General features: G+C 49.7%; 1 protein-coding gene across 3 annotated transcripts in view; it reads left to right on the forward strand.

The window, feature by feature from the left end:
• The window catches only part of SUSD3 (sushi domain containing 3), a 91,709-nt gene that overhangs the window by 41,937 nt on the left and 36,775 nt on the right, over positions 1 to 12,997 (forward strand). For all 3 annotated transcript variants that reach the window (XM_029052098.2, XM_029052096.2, XM_029052097.1), the window contains exon 3: positions 10,807 to 10,995. In XM_029052098.2, coding sequence (XP_028907931.1) covers positions 10,807 to 10,995 — 189 coding nt within the window. The remainder of the gene's footprint in view (positions 1 to 10,806; positions 10,996 to 12,997) is intronic.

Here is a 12,997-nt window from a genome sequence, read left to right on the forward strand (position 1 = left end):
ACTTTCCTTCCTGCTTTTGACTGCAAAAGTGATGAAATTCCATGACGGCTGCAGTCACTGAATTTCTGACAGTCTCCAAATCAGAGACTTGATTTGGTAGTAATAGCTATTCTTCAGTTTCAAGCACTAGTCTAGAAGATCAGGCTACCTGAAGCAGACCAAATGCTCTTTTGCAGCCAGCCCTTTATCATGTAGCTCAAATTTTAGAGTCAGCTTTTAGAAATTCACCCTCCGAAGCCATCTCAGGAAAGGCTATGTCAGGCCATAAGCAAAATGCTGAAAGGTGAAATGTACACAAAAATGACTAGTGAATTGGAGCCTGCCCTTTTTATGTAGTCAGCAGGTGTATCAGATGATGGTAGTTAAAACAAAAATTGCCCATTTTTAAGATCAGAGTGAAAACCTGGAAAGAAAGCTCTATAGAACAGTGCAAACAAGAGGAATAGAAAAAAGTTCCAATAATGAATTACTTGGGTCTTTCAGGGAAAAAATAATTGTAAAATGTTTTAGTGTTTTGAAAAAAACAAATGTAAATATTTTCATCACATCCACATCTTTGAAATTCCTGGTTAAAAGTAACAATGGTTCAGCTTGAAAATACCTTGATATTTGGAAAAGAGAAACATCATAAGGGAGACCTTAAAAAGGGGAAATGCAAGTACCCTGTATCTCGGATCATCCCTGTTCATAATTTTCTGAATTGTTTTTTAAAACGTAGAGTAAACTTGTAAATGTTTCAAATTGAAAGGTCAAGTCAAGAAAGAACTTTTGGCATCTTCCTATGGAGTGTGGCCAAGATCCAGTGCCTGAAGTGGAAAACTTCTGTCTTTAGACTTTTCTTTAAGCTCCACACCCAAGAGTGTTGAAACCCAAGAAAGGAGAGGGTCCTCACCCTTAACCTATAGCCTTCACTCCCCCCCCCACCCCAGCTAAGTGCCTCTTAGTGGTTGCAAACAAGGAGGGGGATGCTCAGGCCTTTTTTTTTTTTCTGGCCCTGGAATGGGCTCAATCAGTCAATCATGGGTATTTATTGAATGCTCACTATGTGCAGAGCACAATACTAAGCACTTCGGAGAGTACAATACAATAGAATTGGTAGACACAAACCCTGTCCACAAGGAGCTTCAGTCTAGAGGGGGAGACAGGCATTCAGATAAATTACAGGTAGAGGAAAGGGCAAGCTATAAGGATCTATAGAAAAGTGCTGGGGTGTCTTTTTTTTTTAATGGTATTTATTAAGTGCTTACTTTGTGCCAGGCACTGTACTAAGCACTGGGATAGTTACAAGCTCATCAGGTTGGACACTGTCCATGTCCCACACAGGGCTCTCAGTCTTAATCCCCATATGCCATGTGAGAAGCAGCATGGCGTTGTGGATAGAGCACGGGCCTGAGAGTCAGAACATCATGGGCTCTAATCCCAGCTTTGCCTCTTGTCTGCTGTGTGACTTTGGGCAAGTCACTTCACTGGGCCTCAGTTGCCTCATCTATAAAATGGGGATTGAGACTATGAGCCCCGTATGGGACAGGGACTGTGGCCAACTCGATTTGCTTGTATTCACCCCACATGCTTAGTACGGTGCCTGGCACATAGTATGTGCTTAACAAATACTATCATTATTATTATTTTACAGATGAGGTAACTGAGGCCCAGAGAAGTTATATGACTTGCCCAAGGTCACACAGCAGACAAGTGGCGAGGCTGGAATTAGAACCCATATCCTTCTGACTCCCAGGCCCGTCCTCTATCTACTAGACCAGCCTGCCTCAGACTTCACTCCCAGACTCAGAAAAAGGACCCTGGTGTACTCTTGCTGTTCTGCAGTCTTAAGTTGGGCAGAGGGCTAAAGATGGGAGTGCTGTTATTCTCCTGTTGAGATCTGCCAGGATCTCAAGAGAGGAGAATCTGAATAAGAAGCAGGTAGCAGCATGTGAGCAAGGGAAGAAGGGAAATTTAAAAAGCTTATAGATGATGATTCTTCCTCAGATGTTTGCTGCAAACTGTTAGAATGGTGCATAGCTTAAACAATTAAAGGGCTTGTTTATAAGACAACAATAGAGATTGAAGGCTCAGGAAACAGAAAAATCATGCACATTTTCAAAGAGATTCTAAACCATATTCTCCCTACATGTTTACACAGGAGGTAAGAGCAGTGCTTTTTGTTTGCTCTTTTCTTTCACACTTGCTTACATTAAATGCGGAATGTCAGCTATAACTGTGAATTTTCTGATTTTTGTTCATTCGATACCAAACTCCTAAGCTGTTGTCTCATTGTAAGTATGTGTGTGAGTGCTTCTCATCGTGTACAGACACTGAACCATAGCTTATAATTTGATAATACAGTAAGTAGCTTTTAATCTAGAATTGGTCCACTTGCCTAAAACAAAGGCGTTTGCATCAGACAGAAATAGCATACTGTATCTCAAAGACATAACGATGATAGAGACATTTTGAACCTTCTTTTTTAATATAAAATGAAGGGTACAAATCATTTTAATCAATCAATTGTATTTATTGAGCACTTAGCATGTGTAGAGCACTGTACTAACCACTTTGGAGGGTACAGTGTGAACCCATTAACTCATCTCCTGGAAGTAATGCAAGAATAATTTTTTAAGTTAAAAGAACAGGCATGTAAAGAAAAAAAAATACTTCAGTGTGAATAAGATGCTTTCCCAAAGCATTAATTAATTGTCAGTTAGTAAATATTGAATCACCACTTGCAGAGTGTATAGCATTATACACATTGTCCCATGTCAATTCTGGGACATGAAGGATGTATGCATACTTCTCATTATGCTCTCATAATATCCCAACTGGATTATTGCATCAGCCTCCTCTCTGATCTCCCATCCTCCTGTCTCTCCCTGCTCCAGTCTATTCTTCATTCTGCTGCCCGGATTATCTTTCTACAGAAACCCTCTGGGCATGTCACTCCCCTCCTCAAAAACCTCCAGTGGTTGCCTATCAACCTTCGCATGAAAGAAAAACTCCTCACTCTTGGCTTCAAAGCTCTCCATCACCTAGCCCCCTCATACCTCACCTCCCTTCTCTCCTTCTACAGCCCACCCTGTACACTCCGCTCCTCTGCCATTAACCTCCTCACGGTCCCTCGTTCTCACCTGTCCCGCCGTCATGCCCTGGCCCACATCCTACCACTGACCTGGAATGCCCTCCCTCCTCACATCCACCAACCTAACTCTCTTACCCTCTTCAAAAGCCTGCTGAGAGCTCACATCCTCCAGGAGGCCTTCCCAGACTGAGCCCTCCCTTTCCCTCTTCCCCCTTCCCCTCCCCACAGCACTTGTGCATATTTGTATATATTATTTAATTACTCTATTTTGTTAATGATGCATGTATATCTATGATTCTATTTATCTTGATGATATTGACGCCAGACTACTTGTTTTGTTCTATTGTTTGCCTCTCCTGTTTAGACTGTGAGCCCGTTGTTGGGCAGGGATTGTCTCTATCTGTTGCCGAATTGTACATTCCAAGCGCTTAGTACAGTGCTCTGCACATAGTAAGCGCTCAATAAATACGATTGAATGAATGAATGCTTATATGTCTGTGTCTAGACATGGTCTCTGTCTTCATGGAGGGATGGCTGGGTCCCAGTTAGGATCTTGCTACTGGTGGCTTATGAATTGGAGGGCGTGAACCCATTCAGGGGCTTGGATTAAAGTGAAGAACCACCAAAAATGCATGAAGAGGAGAGTGTTAGGTGAGTGCAAGGAAAGTTCAGAGAGACTTCTCTTGATGTATTCTTGATTTTTCTCATCTTTTTAAGGGTATAACGTGAGAAAACCTTTATTAGACATTCCGTGTCTAAATGCTACCAATCACCCAGATGCTTTTGAGGCCATAATCTAGGATCCAGGTTCTAGTCCTGGCCCTGCCCCCTGCCTACTGTGTGATCTTGGGCAAGTCACTTAACTTCTCTGTGCCTCATGTTCCTCATCTGTAAATTGGGGGTTCACTCCCTGTTCTCCCTTCTACTTAGACTATGAGCCCCACAGGGACTGTGTCTGATCTGATTATCTTGTATGTACCCAATTGCTTAGCATAGTACAGTATCACAATTATTCATTCATTCAATAGTATTTATTGAGCGCTTACTATGTGCAGAGCACTGTACTAAGCACTTGGAATGTACAATTCGATAACAGATAGAGACAATCCCTGCCCATTGACAGGTTTATAGTCTAATCGGGGGAGACAGACAGACAAAAACAATAGCAATAAATAGAATCAAGGGGATATACATCTCATTAACAAAATAAATAGAGTAATAAAAAATATATACAAATGAGAGTGCTGAGGGGAGGGGAAGGGAGAGGGGGAGGAACAGAGGGAAAGGGGGGGAAAAGGGGGCTTAGCTGAGGGGAGGTGAAGGGGGGGTAGAGGGGCAGCAGAGGGAGCAGAGGGAAAAGGGGAATCTCAGTCTGGGAAGGCCTCTTGGAGGAGGTGAGCTCTCAGTAGGGCTTTGAAGAGGGGAAGAGAATTAGTTTGGCGGAGGTGAGGAGGGAGGGCATTCCAGGACAGTGGGAGGATGTGGCCCAGGGGTCGACGGCGGGATAGTGAGAATGGGGGACAGTGAGAAGGCGGGTGGCAGAGGAGCGGGGCGTGCGGGGTGGGCAGTAGAAAGAGAGAAGGGAGGAGAGGTAGGAGGGGGCAAGGTGATGGAGAGCCTTGAAGCCTAGAGGGAGAAGTTTTTGTTTCGTGCGGAGGTTGATAGGCAACCACTGGAGGTTTTTAAGAAGGGGAGTGACATGCCCAGAGTGTTTCTGCAGGAAGATGAGCTGGGCAGCGGAATGAAGAATAGACTGGAGCAGGGAGAGACAGGAGGAAGGGAGATCAGAGAGAGGGCTGACACAGTAGTCCAGCCGGTATATTATGAGAGCCTGTACCAGTAAGATAACCATTTGGGTGGAGAGGAAAGGGCAGATCTTGGCGATATTATAAAGGTGAGACCGGCAGGTCTTGGTGACAGATTGGATGTGTGGGGTGAATGAGCGAGCCGAGTCAAGGATGACACCGAGGTTGCGAGCTTGAGAGACGGGAAGGACGGTCGTATCATCCACAGTGATAGGGAAGTCAGGAAGAGGACGGGGCTTGGGAGGGGAGATGAGGAGCTTAGTTTTGGACATGTTGAGTTTTAGGTGGCGGGCAAACATCCAGGTAGAGATGTCCTGGAGGCAGGAGGAGATACGAGACTGAAGGGAGGGGGAGAGGACAGGGGCAGAGATGTAGATTTGTGTGTCATCTGCATAGAGATGATAGTTGAAGCCGTGAGAGCGAATGAGTTCACCAAGGGAGTGAGTGTAGATGGAGAACAGAAGAGGGCCAAGAACTGACCCTTGAGGAATGCCAACAGTTAGAGGATGGGAGGGGGAGGAGGAGCCTGCAAAGGAGACCGAGAATGAACGGCCAGAGAAATAAGAGGAGAACCAGGAGAGGACAGAGTCCGTGAAGCCAAGGTGAGATAAGGTGTGGAGGAGAAGGAGATGGTCAACAGTGTCAAAGGCAGCTGAGAGGTCAAGGAGGATTAGGATAGAGTAGGAGCCATTGGATTTGGCAAGAAGGAGGTCATGGGTGACTTTTGAGAGAGCAGTCTCGGTAGAGTGGAGGGGACGGAAGCCAGATTGGAAGGGGTCCAGGAGAGAATGGGAGTTAAGGAATTCTAAACAGCGATTGTAGAGGACTCGTTCTAGGATTTCGGAAAGGAAGGGTAGTAGGGAGATAGGGCGATAACTGGAAGGGGAAGTGGGGTCAAGAGAGGGTTTTTTTAGGATGGGGAGACATGGGCATGTTTGAAGGCAGAGGGGAAGAAGCCATTGGAGAGTGAGCAGTTAAAAATAGAAGTTAAGGAGGGGAGGAGGGAAGGGGCGATGGTTTTTATAAGGTGAGCGGGAATGGGATCCGAGGCACAGGTGGAGGGGGTGGCACTTGGGAGGAGGGAGGAGATTTCTTCTGAGGATACTGCAGGGAAAGATGGGAAAGTAGGGGAAAGGGTTGCGGGGAGAGGCAGAAGGGGGAAGGGTGACTTTGGGGAGCTGAGACCTGATTGTGTTAATTTTCGTGATGAAGTAGGTGGCCAGATTACTGGGGGTGAGGGATGGGGGAGGGGGAGGAACAGGGGGCCTGAGGAGAGAATTAAAGGTCCCGAACAATTGGCGGGGGTGACGTGCAGGGGTTCAATGCGGAAAGAAAAGAAGTTTTGCCTGGCAGAGGAGAGGGCAGAGTTAAGGCAGGAAAGGATAAGTTTGAAATGGATAAGGTTGGCTTGGTGCTTGGACCTTCGCCAGCACCGCTCAGCAGCTCGAGCATAGGAGCGTAGGAGGCAGACAGAGGCAGTGACCCAGGGCTGTGGGTTAATAATAATAATAATAATGTTGGTATTTGTTAAGCGCTTACTATGTGCAGAGTACTGTTCTAAGCGCTGGGGTAGACACAGGGGAATCAGGTTGTCCCACGTGGGGCTCACAGTCTTAATCCCCATTTTACAGATGAGGGAACTGAGGCACAGAGAAGTTAAGTGACTTGCCCACAGTCACACAGCTGACAAGTGGCAGAGCTGGGATTCAAACTCATGAGCCCTGACTCCAAAGCCCGTGCTCTTTCCACTGCGCCACGCTGCTTCTCTATTATTGGATTATTGGGTTATTGGAGCGAAAGCGGCGGAGGGAAAGGGGGGCGAGAGGGTTGAGATGAGTAGAGAGGGTGGAGTTGAGAGTGGTAACCTGATCGTCGAGAGTGGAAAGAGAGGACGGGGGCAAGGTGGGGAGAGATGCTTTTGGAGAGATGGATGGGATCAAGAGAGCGTTGGTCTCTGTGGGGGAGTAGTACAGATTTGCAGGGGGAGAGAGTGTGAGAGAGGAGGCAGGTGAGAAGGTTACAGTCTGAGAGAGGGATTTCAGAGTTGGTGAGGGAGGAGATAGTGCAGCGGGAGGAGATGATGAGATCGAGGTTGTGACCAAGTTGGTGAGTGGGCGAGGTATGGTGGAGCAGGAGGTTGGCAGAGTCGAGGAGCGATAGCAGGCGGGCAGCAGAGGAGTCACCAGGTACATCCATGTGGAAGTTGAAGTCTCTGAGGATCAGAGTGGGCAGAGAGAAGGAGAGAAGGAAGGTAAGAAAGGGGTCAAGGTGGTTGAAGAAGTCAGTGGTGGGACCAGGAGGGCAGTAGATGATGGCTACAAGTATCTGGAGGGGGTGGTAGAAGCGAATGATATGGGCTTCAGAGGAGGGGAAGGAGAGGGAAGGGGAGGAGGGATAGTGCGGAAGCGGCATCGGGGTGAGAGAAGGAGGCCGACGCCTCCTCCCTTTCCGGTGAGTCTGGGGGAGTGGGAGAAGGAGAGGCCCCTGCTGGAGAGAGCAGCAGTGGAGACCGTTTCTTCAGGAGTGAGCCAGGTCTCCGTAAGGACGAGGAGGAGGAGAGAGCGGGAAAGGAAAAGGTCAAGGATGAAAGGTAGTTTACCTGTAATGGAGCGGGGCTTCCAGAGGCCACACTTGAAAGTAGCTGTGGTTGGCGGGGTGGGTGGGGGGAGAGCGGGGGAAGGGGAGGGTTTGGATGGGAACAAGGTGGCAGGGCCCTGGACGGGGAGAGGGGGAAGAGGGGTGACGGTGGGTGTCACCCATCGCTGGGGACAGGTTCTTTCGGAATCGGCGCAGCGAGAGAGAGAGAGGCTGGGGATGGAAAACCTGAGTTTTGTATAGAATTTATTCCACAGGGCGAATTGAATTAATTATTTAGACGCAACAATCGGCCTTCCCTTTTGGGGGGAAATATGGTGTTAAAACTTCCCCTTTGGGAGGAATATGGTGTTAGAGTTTCCCTAACGGGAGGAATACACTGATATGTTACTAGCGTGTGGGTGGACACCCGAGCCCACTTATGATTTACTCACAACGTGGTGAGGTGGCTGGTTCCCACCACGTGCTCACCCCACCCAGGAGGAGTCCACCTTTGCGTTAAATACACTTATGTGTTAAACACTAATGAGTTACATACACATATGAGTTACATACACTTATGCATTAAACCCAGTTATGCGTTACCCACTTATGGTTACTCGCACTTGGTGAGGCGGCTAGCTCCCACCCTATTCACGTTCCACTCGGGAGGCACCCACTTAGACATCAAATCCATTTTAAACGTTATATACCCATGGTGAAGCATCTGGCTTCCAACCCCATGAGCTCTCAGCAGGACAGGACACTCACCCACCCCACGGTGCCTCACTTGGTGCAGGCAGAGTGGCCTTCTCACACTCTGGACAGAGGCAACCTGCAGCCGGCTGCTGCAAGTCCCATTCCTCTGCACAGAAGGTTAGAGGCGGCAGGTATTTATCACCTGTGCCCTTAGGCCATTCCAGCTTCTGGCCTCAGTTTATCCAATCTCTGCCCTCCCCCCTCCTCCAGTCCTAATTCGATTGGCACGGGGGCGAGGGGCACCTTCTGTATTCCCAGCTTGGGCGGTCAATCTGGCAATTTCGGTTGTGGGGGCCTTGTCCCCCTCACTTCCGAGTTCCGCGTGCTGGCTCTGGAGGTCACGAGATAGCATTTGACCTTGAGATGGTCGGTACCCCAGGGTCACCTGGGACAGTAGGACAGGAGGACTGGGATAGGGTGTGGGTGGGGAAGAGGGAAGGGGGGAGGGTGGGAGGAGGGTGTTCGGTGGGGAGGAGCGTAGGGGGAGGGGGAAGAGTGGTGGCGCTGGTAAAGTGGGGTTCTAGAGCAGGGGAGAGGTGGAGGGGAGGAGGAGAGAGCGGGAAAGAGCTGGGAGAGAGAGGAGAAGGAGAAGGAGAAGATTGGGAGGGGCAGATGCGGCGTGGGGGGGGCGGTGGAAGGACATGGTGAGGCCAGAGAGGTAGGTGGCAGCACTGAGAACAATTAACGATAACATGCAAAAGCCGTAATATAGTAACATGATACAGTAAAATATTATTAATAAGCAGGTGATGACCAGGGTTGGGTGTTGACTTGACTAAGGGTCGACCTGATCAAAATCAAAGTTAAAAGGCCAGTGGCAAGGAGAGTCCTGGGGCTCATGGTCCAAATGTCTCTGGGGTGGCGGCGGGAGCCGTGAGGATGTCCGGTGTGCGTTGCGGGCGTAGGCGGCGGCTAAGGTAACGTAACACAGTGAGAACGAGGACATTGTCGCCAGGGGCGGGGGAAATCAATCACCTCACAGGGGAAGAGGGAGTGAGGGCTTCCCGAAATGGCCGCTTCCGGGTGGAGTGTGGGGAGGGCTGTTAGGGAGCGCAATGTCCCAAGGCCCGGGTGGGAGGAGCAGGGGAGCACAATGTTCCCAGGCCCGAGCAGGGGAGCGCAATGCCCCGAGGCCCGAGCAGGGGAACGCAATGTCCCCAGGCCCGAGCAGGGGAGTGCAATGCCCCGAGGCCTGAGCAGGGGAACGCAATGTCCCCAGGGCCGAGCAGGGGAGCACAATGTCCCCGGACCCGAGCAGGGGAGCGCAATGCCCCAAGGCCCGAGCAGGGGAGCGCAATGTCCCCAGGCCCGAGCAGGGGAGTGCAATGCCCCGAGGCCCGAGCAGGGGAGCGCAATGTCCCCAGGCCCGAGCAGGGGAGCGCAATGCCCCGAGGCCCGAGCAGTGGAGCGCAATGCGCCGAGGCCCGAGCAGGGGAGCGCAATGTCCCCAACCTCGAGCAGGCGAGCACAATGTCCCCAGGCCCGAGCAGGGGAGCACAATGCCCCGAGGCCCGAGCAGGGGAGCACAATGTCCCACGATTCTTGGCGGGGGGGGGGCGGTGCTGGGGAGAATAGAGTCCTGCGGCATGGGTTGCTACCAGGACGGGCTACGAGGGTCAGGGAAAGTTGTGGGGAGGTCTGGGAGCTACTCGTGGATCTGGGGCGGGGGGATCCTCAGTGGTGGAGTCCTTGAGCGGGGGTGCAGAGGTCCAGGTTGCAGAGCTGACTATAAGCCCAGGGGCAGGTCATCGAGGACTGATAGTGCGACTTCCAGGAAGCGGAGGTCTCAAGTCGACGTGGCGGCAATGACTGGAGGAGAAAGGTTCAGCTGAGAATGGGGACGGGCAGTCCTAGGCTCAGCTCCCCGGGAGAGGCGATCGTGGTGCAGATGAGTCGGCAAGTGGCAGCCAAAGAGCTTGCCGGGAATAAGGGACGGGCGGTGCAAGGATCATTACTATTATTGTTGGTGGTGATGTTCTTATGATCATAGATCACAATTACAAACAATTGAAAGCTCCGAATTCCTCATGACTCTTCTCTTGTAAAATAAAATGTTGGGTTTTTTCCCTTCCTGCCCCTCTTTTCTGTACAGTTGACAAGATATGTACAAGAAGAAATAGGGGTTTGGAGAAAAGAGGTTTCCCACCTCACCCAGCTCACGTTAGAAACGGAAAACAAGGGGAGAGAATGGGATGGGGGTGGGTGGGAAGGGGGTAAGAAGAGAAAGGGGAAAGAGAGAGAGGGAGAAAGAGAGAGAAAACATAATGTGCAGAGCCAAGGAAGAAAGTGGGAAGAGAGGGAAAATCAGCTGTAAATTCCTGAATATTACGATAGTAATTGTATAAGTATGCCTACAAATGCCATGAGGGATGCTAGCTGTTTAGCAGAGGAAAATATCAGAATACTATATACATTCTGTAATGATATCGACTCCCTTGTGTTTCTATGAAAGAAGCGGGAGACTCTTGAGCCTGCTAGATTTCTTGCCCATTATCGTAGAAGAACTAATTGAAATATGATGTTTCAGTTCACTGTGCTGTTTCGGTTCTTGTTTCAGTATCTCTGTGTTCTTCATTTTCCTGTTTGAACCTGCAGGTCAGTGTCGCAGAGTATTTCCACCTCAGCTCGGCACTTTCCAGATCACTCATGGCAACGGCACCACCATTGGGACAGTAATAGCATTCCAGTGTCCCTCTGGGCACCAGCTGGTGGGACAAGGCATCGTCACTTGCATTTGGAAAGGAAACAGCACGCAGTGGACTGCAGGGACACCCACATGCAAGCGTAAGGACTTCCTTCGGCATTTTGGCCTCCCAGATAACTACTTCCTCTCTCCCTGAAATGCCCACCTCTAAGACCAGTCCCAGTTCTGGAGGCACTGCCCGCATCGATGACCTTTATTAACAAGGTGCAGGGGGTTCGTCACACAACTACTGCTTGGCTCAAGCCCCGCCTTACCCCTCACTGGAATTCTGCTAGGATGGCCAGCAATGGCCTGTTTCAGAAATGGTATGGAGACTCACGGGGTGAGAGGTTGCAGCTCATCTGCTCTCACTCCGTTGAGGGAAGTGTCCAGCTAGCCAGTCTTAGTTGCAGTTGGGAATTTGGGAGGGAAGGAGGGAGGGAGGGAGGGGGGAAGAAGAGAAACAAGGTCTCAAGCTGTGGCAGGGCCCATTCCGTTAAGATGCAGTAGTGCAAAATGCCTAGCAGTGCCTCGAGGGAACCTGGAAGGCAGCTTCTACAGGTGTGACTAGCAATCGGTAGGTGTCTAAGACATAGTCAGTAGCAGCTCTTCCAGGGTCAGCTTGGCCCTCTCAACTTCCTAGTAGATTCCTCCAGTTAATTACATCTGCCCTCAGAGCTATAACAGAGTGTGTACTGTCCACATTCTCCCAGCGGCGCACAGTTTCTCGTCACCCATTGAAAGAGCTGAAAGAATCAAACCGTACTCATGTTGTTTTCTCTTTAGACTCGCTCCGAGTCCCAAACTCTCGGGGTCTCTTAAGAGCCTTAACCAGTTGAGAAAATGCAAATCCCTGGGCCAGATCTTAATGCAAAACAAGAGTCAGGCGCTTATCTGATGCCTTCACTGTCTCTGATGGAGATATGAGAATGGCTTTGCCTCTCAGAACAGATGTTTAGTCAGTTCCCCTATTCTGGTCCTCTCCCTTTGTTAGCTACTCTCGCCAGGGTGTCTTATCCTTAGGACTTTGCCGAGGGCTCCTTTAAGGCATTTTCTTATCTATTACTTCTTCATGGTCCACCCTCCTCTTATGATGAACCTTTCTCTGAACTGGGGCTGGCCTTTTTGCCTCCATTGCAGCCACCCACGTCTTATGGACCAAGGATGGCCGACAGAGTATGCTGGGTCCTGAGCTTGTGGGACCTGGTCAGGCCAGGACGAAGCTGAATGTCCTGTGACAACCCCCCTCTCTTTCAGGGTCTGAGGTGGGAAGGAGGGGAGGAGAAGGCTGTCCAGCACGAAGGCAGTTTGGCCTCGGTGTGCCTCTCCTGGCTTTCATGGCTCAGTGGAAAGAGCCCGGGCTTGGGAGTCAGAGGTCATGGGTTCAAATCCCAGCTCTGCCATTTGTCAGCTGTTTGACTGTGGGCAAGTCACTTAACTTCTCTGTGCCTCAGTTACCTCATCTGTAAAAATGGGTCTTAAGACTGTGAGCCTCACGTGGGACAACCTGATTACCCTGTATCTCCCCCAGTGCTTAGAACAGTGCTCTGCACATTGTAAGCACTTAACAAATACCAACGTTATTATTCTAGATGGAGCACCATCATCCACAGAGCAATGGGAAACCACTCTCAGGCAGCAATGTCTCTCAGAAGCGGCCCCCAGACTCATTTCCAGATCAACCTGGATAACTTATGTGAAGTTTGGGGCCTGCTTGGAGGCCATGAGCTGAGGCTATGCTCAGACCAGACCCTCCCACACCTGAACTTACTAGAGGATTGCTGCTCTTCCAACCTTTCCCAACTTCAGGCATTTAATGCATCTTGCAGATGAACTGTAGAAATCTTGGAGGCGTTGAGGGCAGGGAACATGTCTACCAACTCTGTTATAGGGTACTTTCTCAAGTGCTTATTTCAGTGCTCTGCATACAGTGAGCACTCAGTAAGTGCCATGGATTGACTGATTGGAGGGAGCAAGCCAAGAAGCCCTGTATTAAATATTTGGCCAAGTATACCTGCAGAGACCAAACACTTGCACCCAAGAAATGAGTGTAACTGCATTAAAACAAAGGTAGCATGTACATGTAGCTCCACAGCATGAACT

This window comes from Ornithorhynchus anatinus, chromosome X1 (genome assembly GCF_004115215.2).
Source record: "Ornithorhynchus anatinus isolate Pmale09 chromosome X1, mOrnAna1.pri.v4, whole genome shotgun sequence".
Taxonomy (NCBI): domain Eukaryota; kingdom Metazoa; phylum Chordata; class Mammalia; order Monotremata; family Ornithorhynchidae; genus Ornithorhynchus; species Ornithorhynchus anatinus.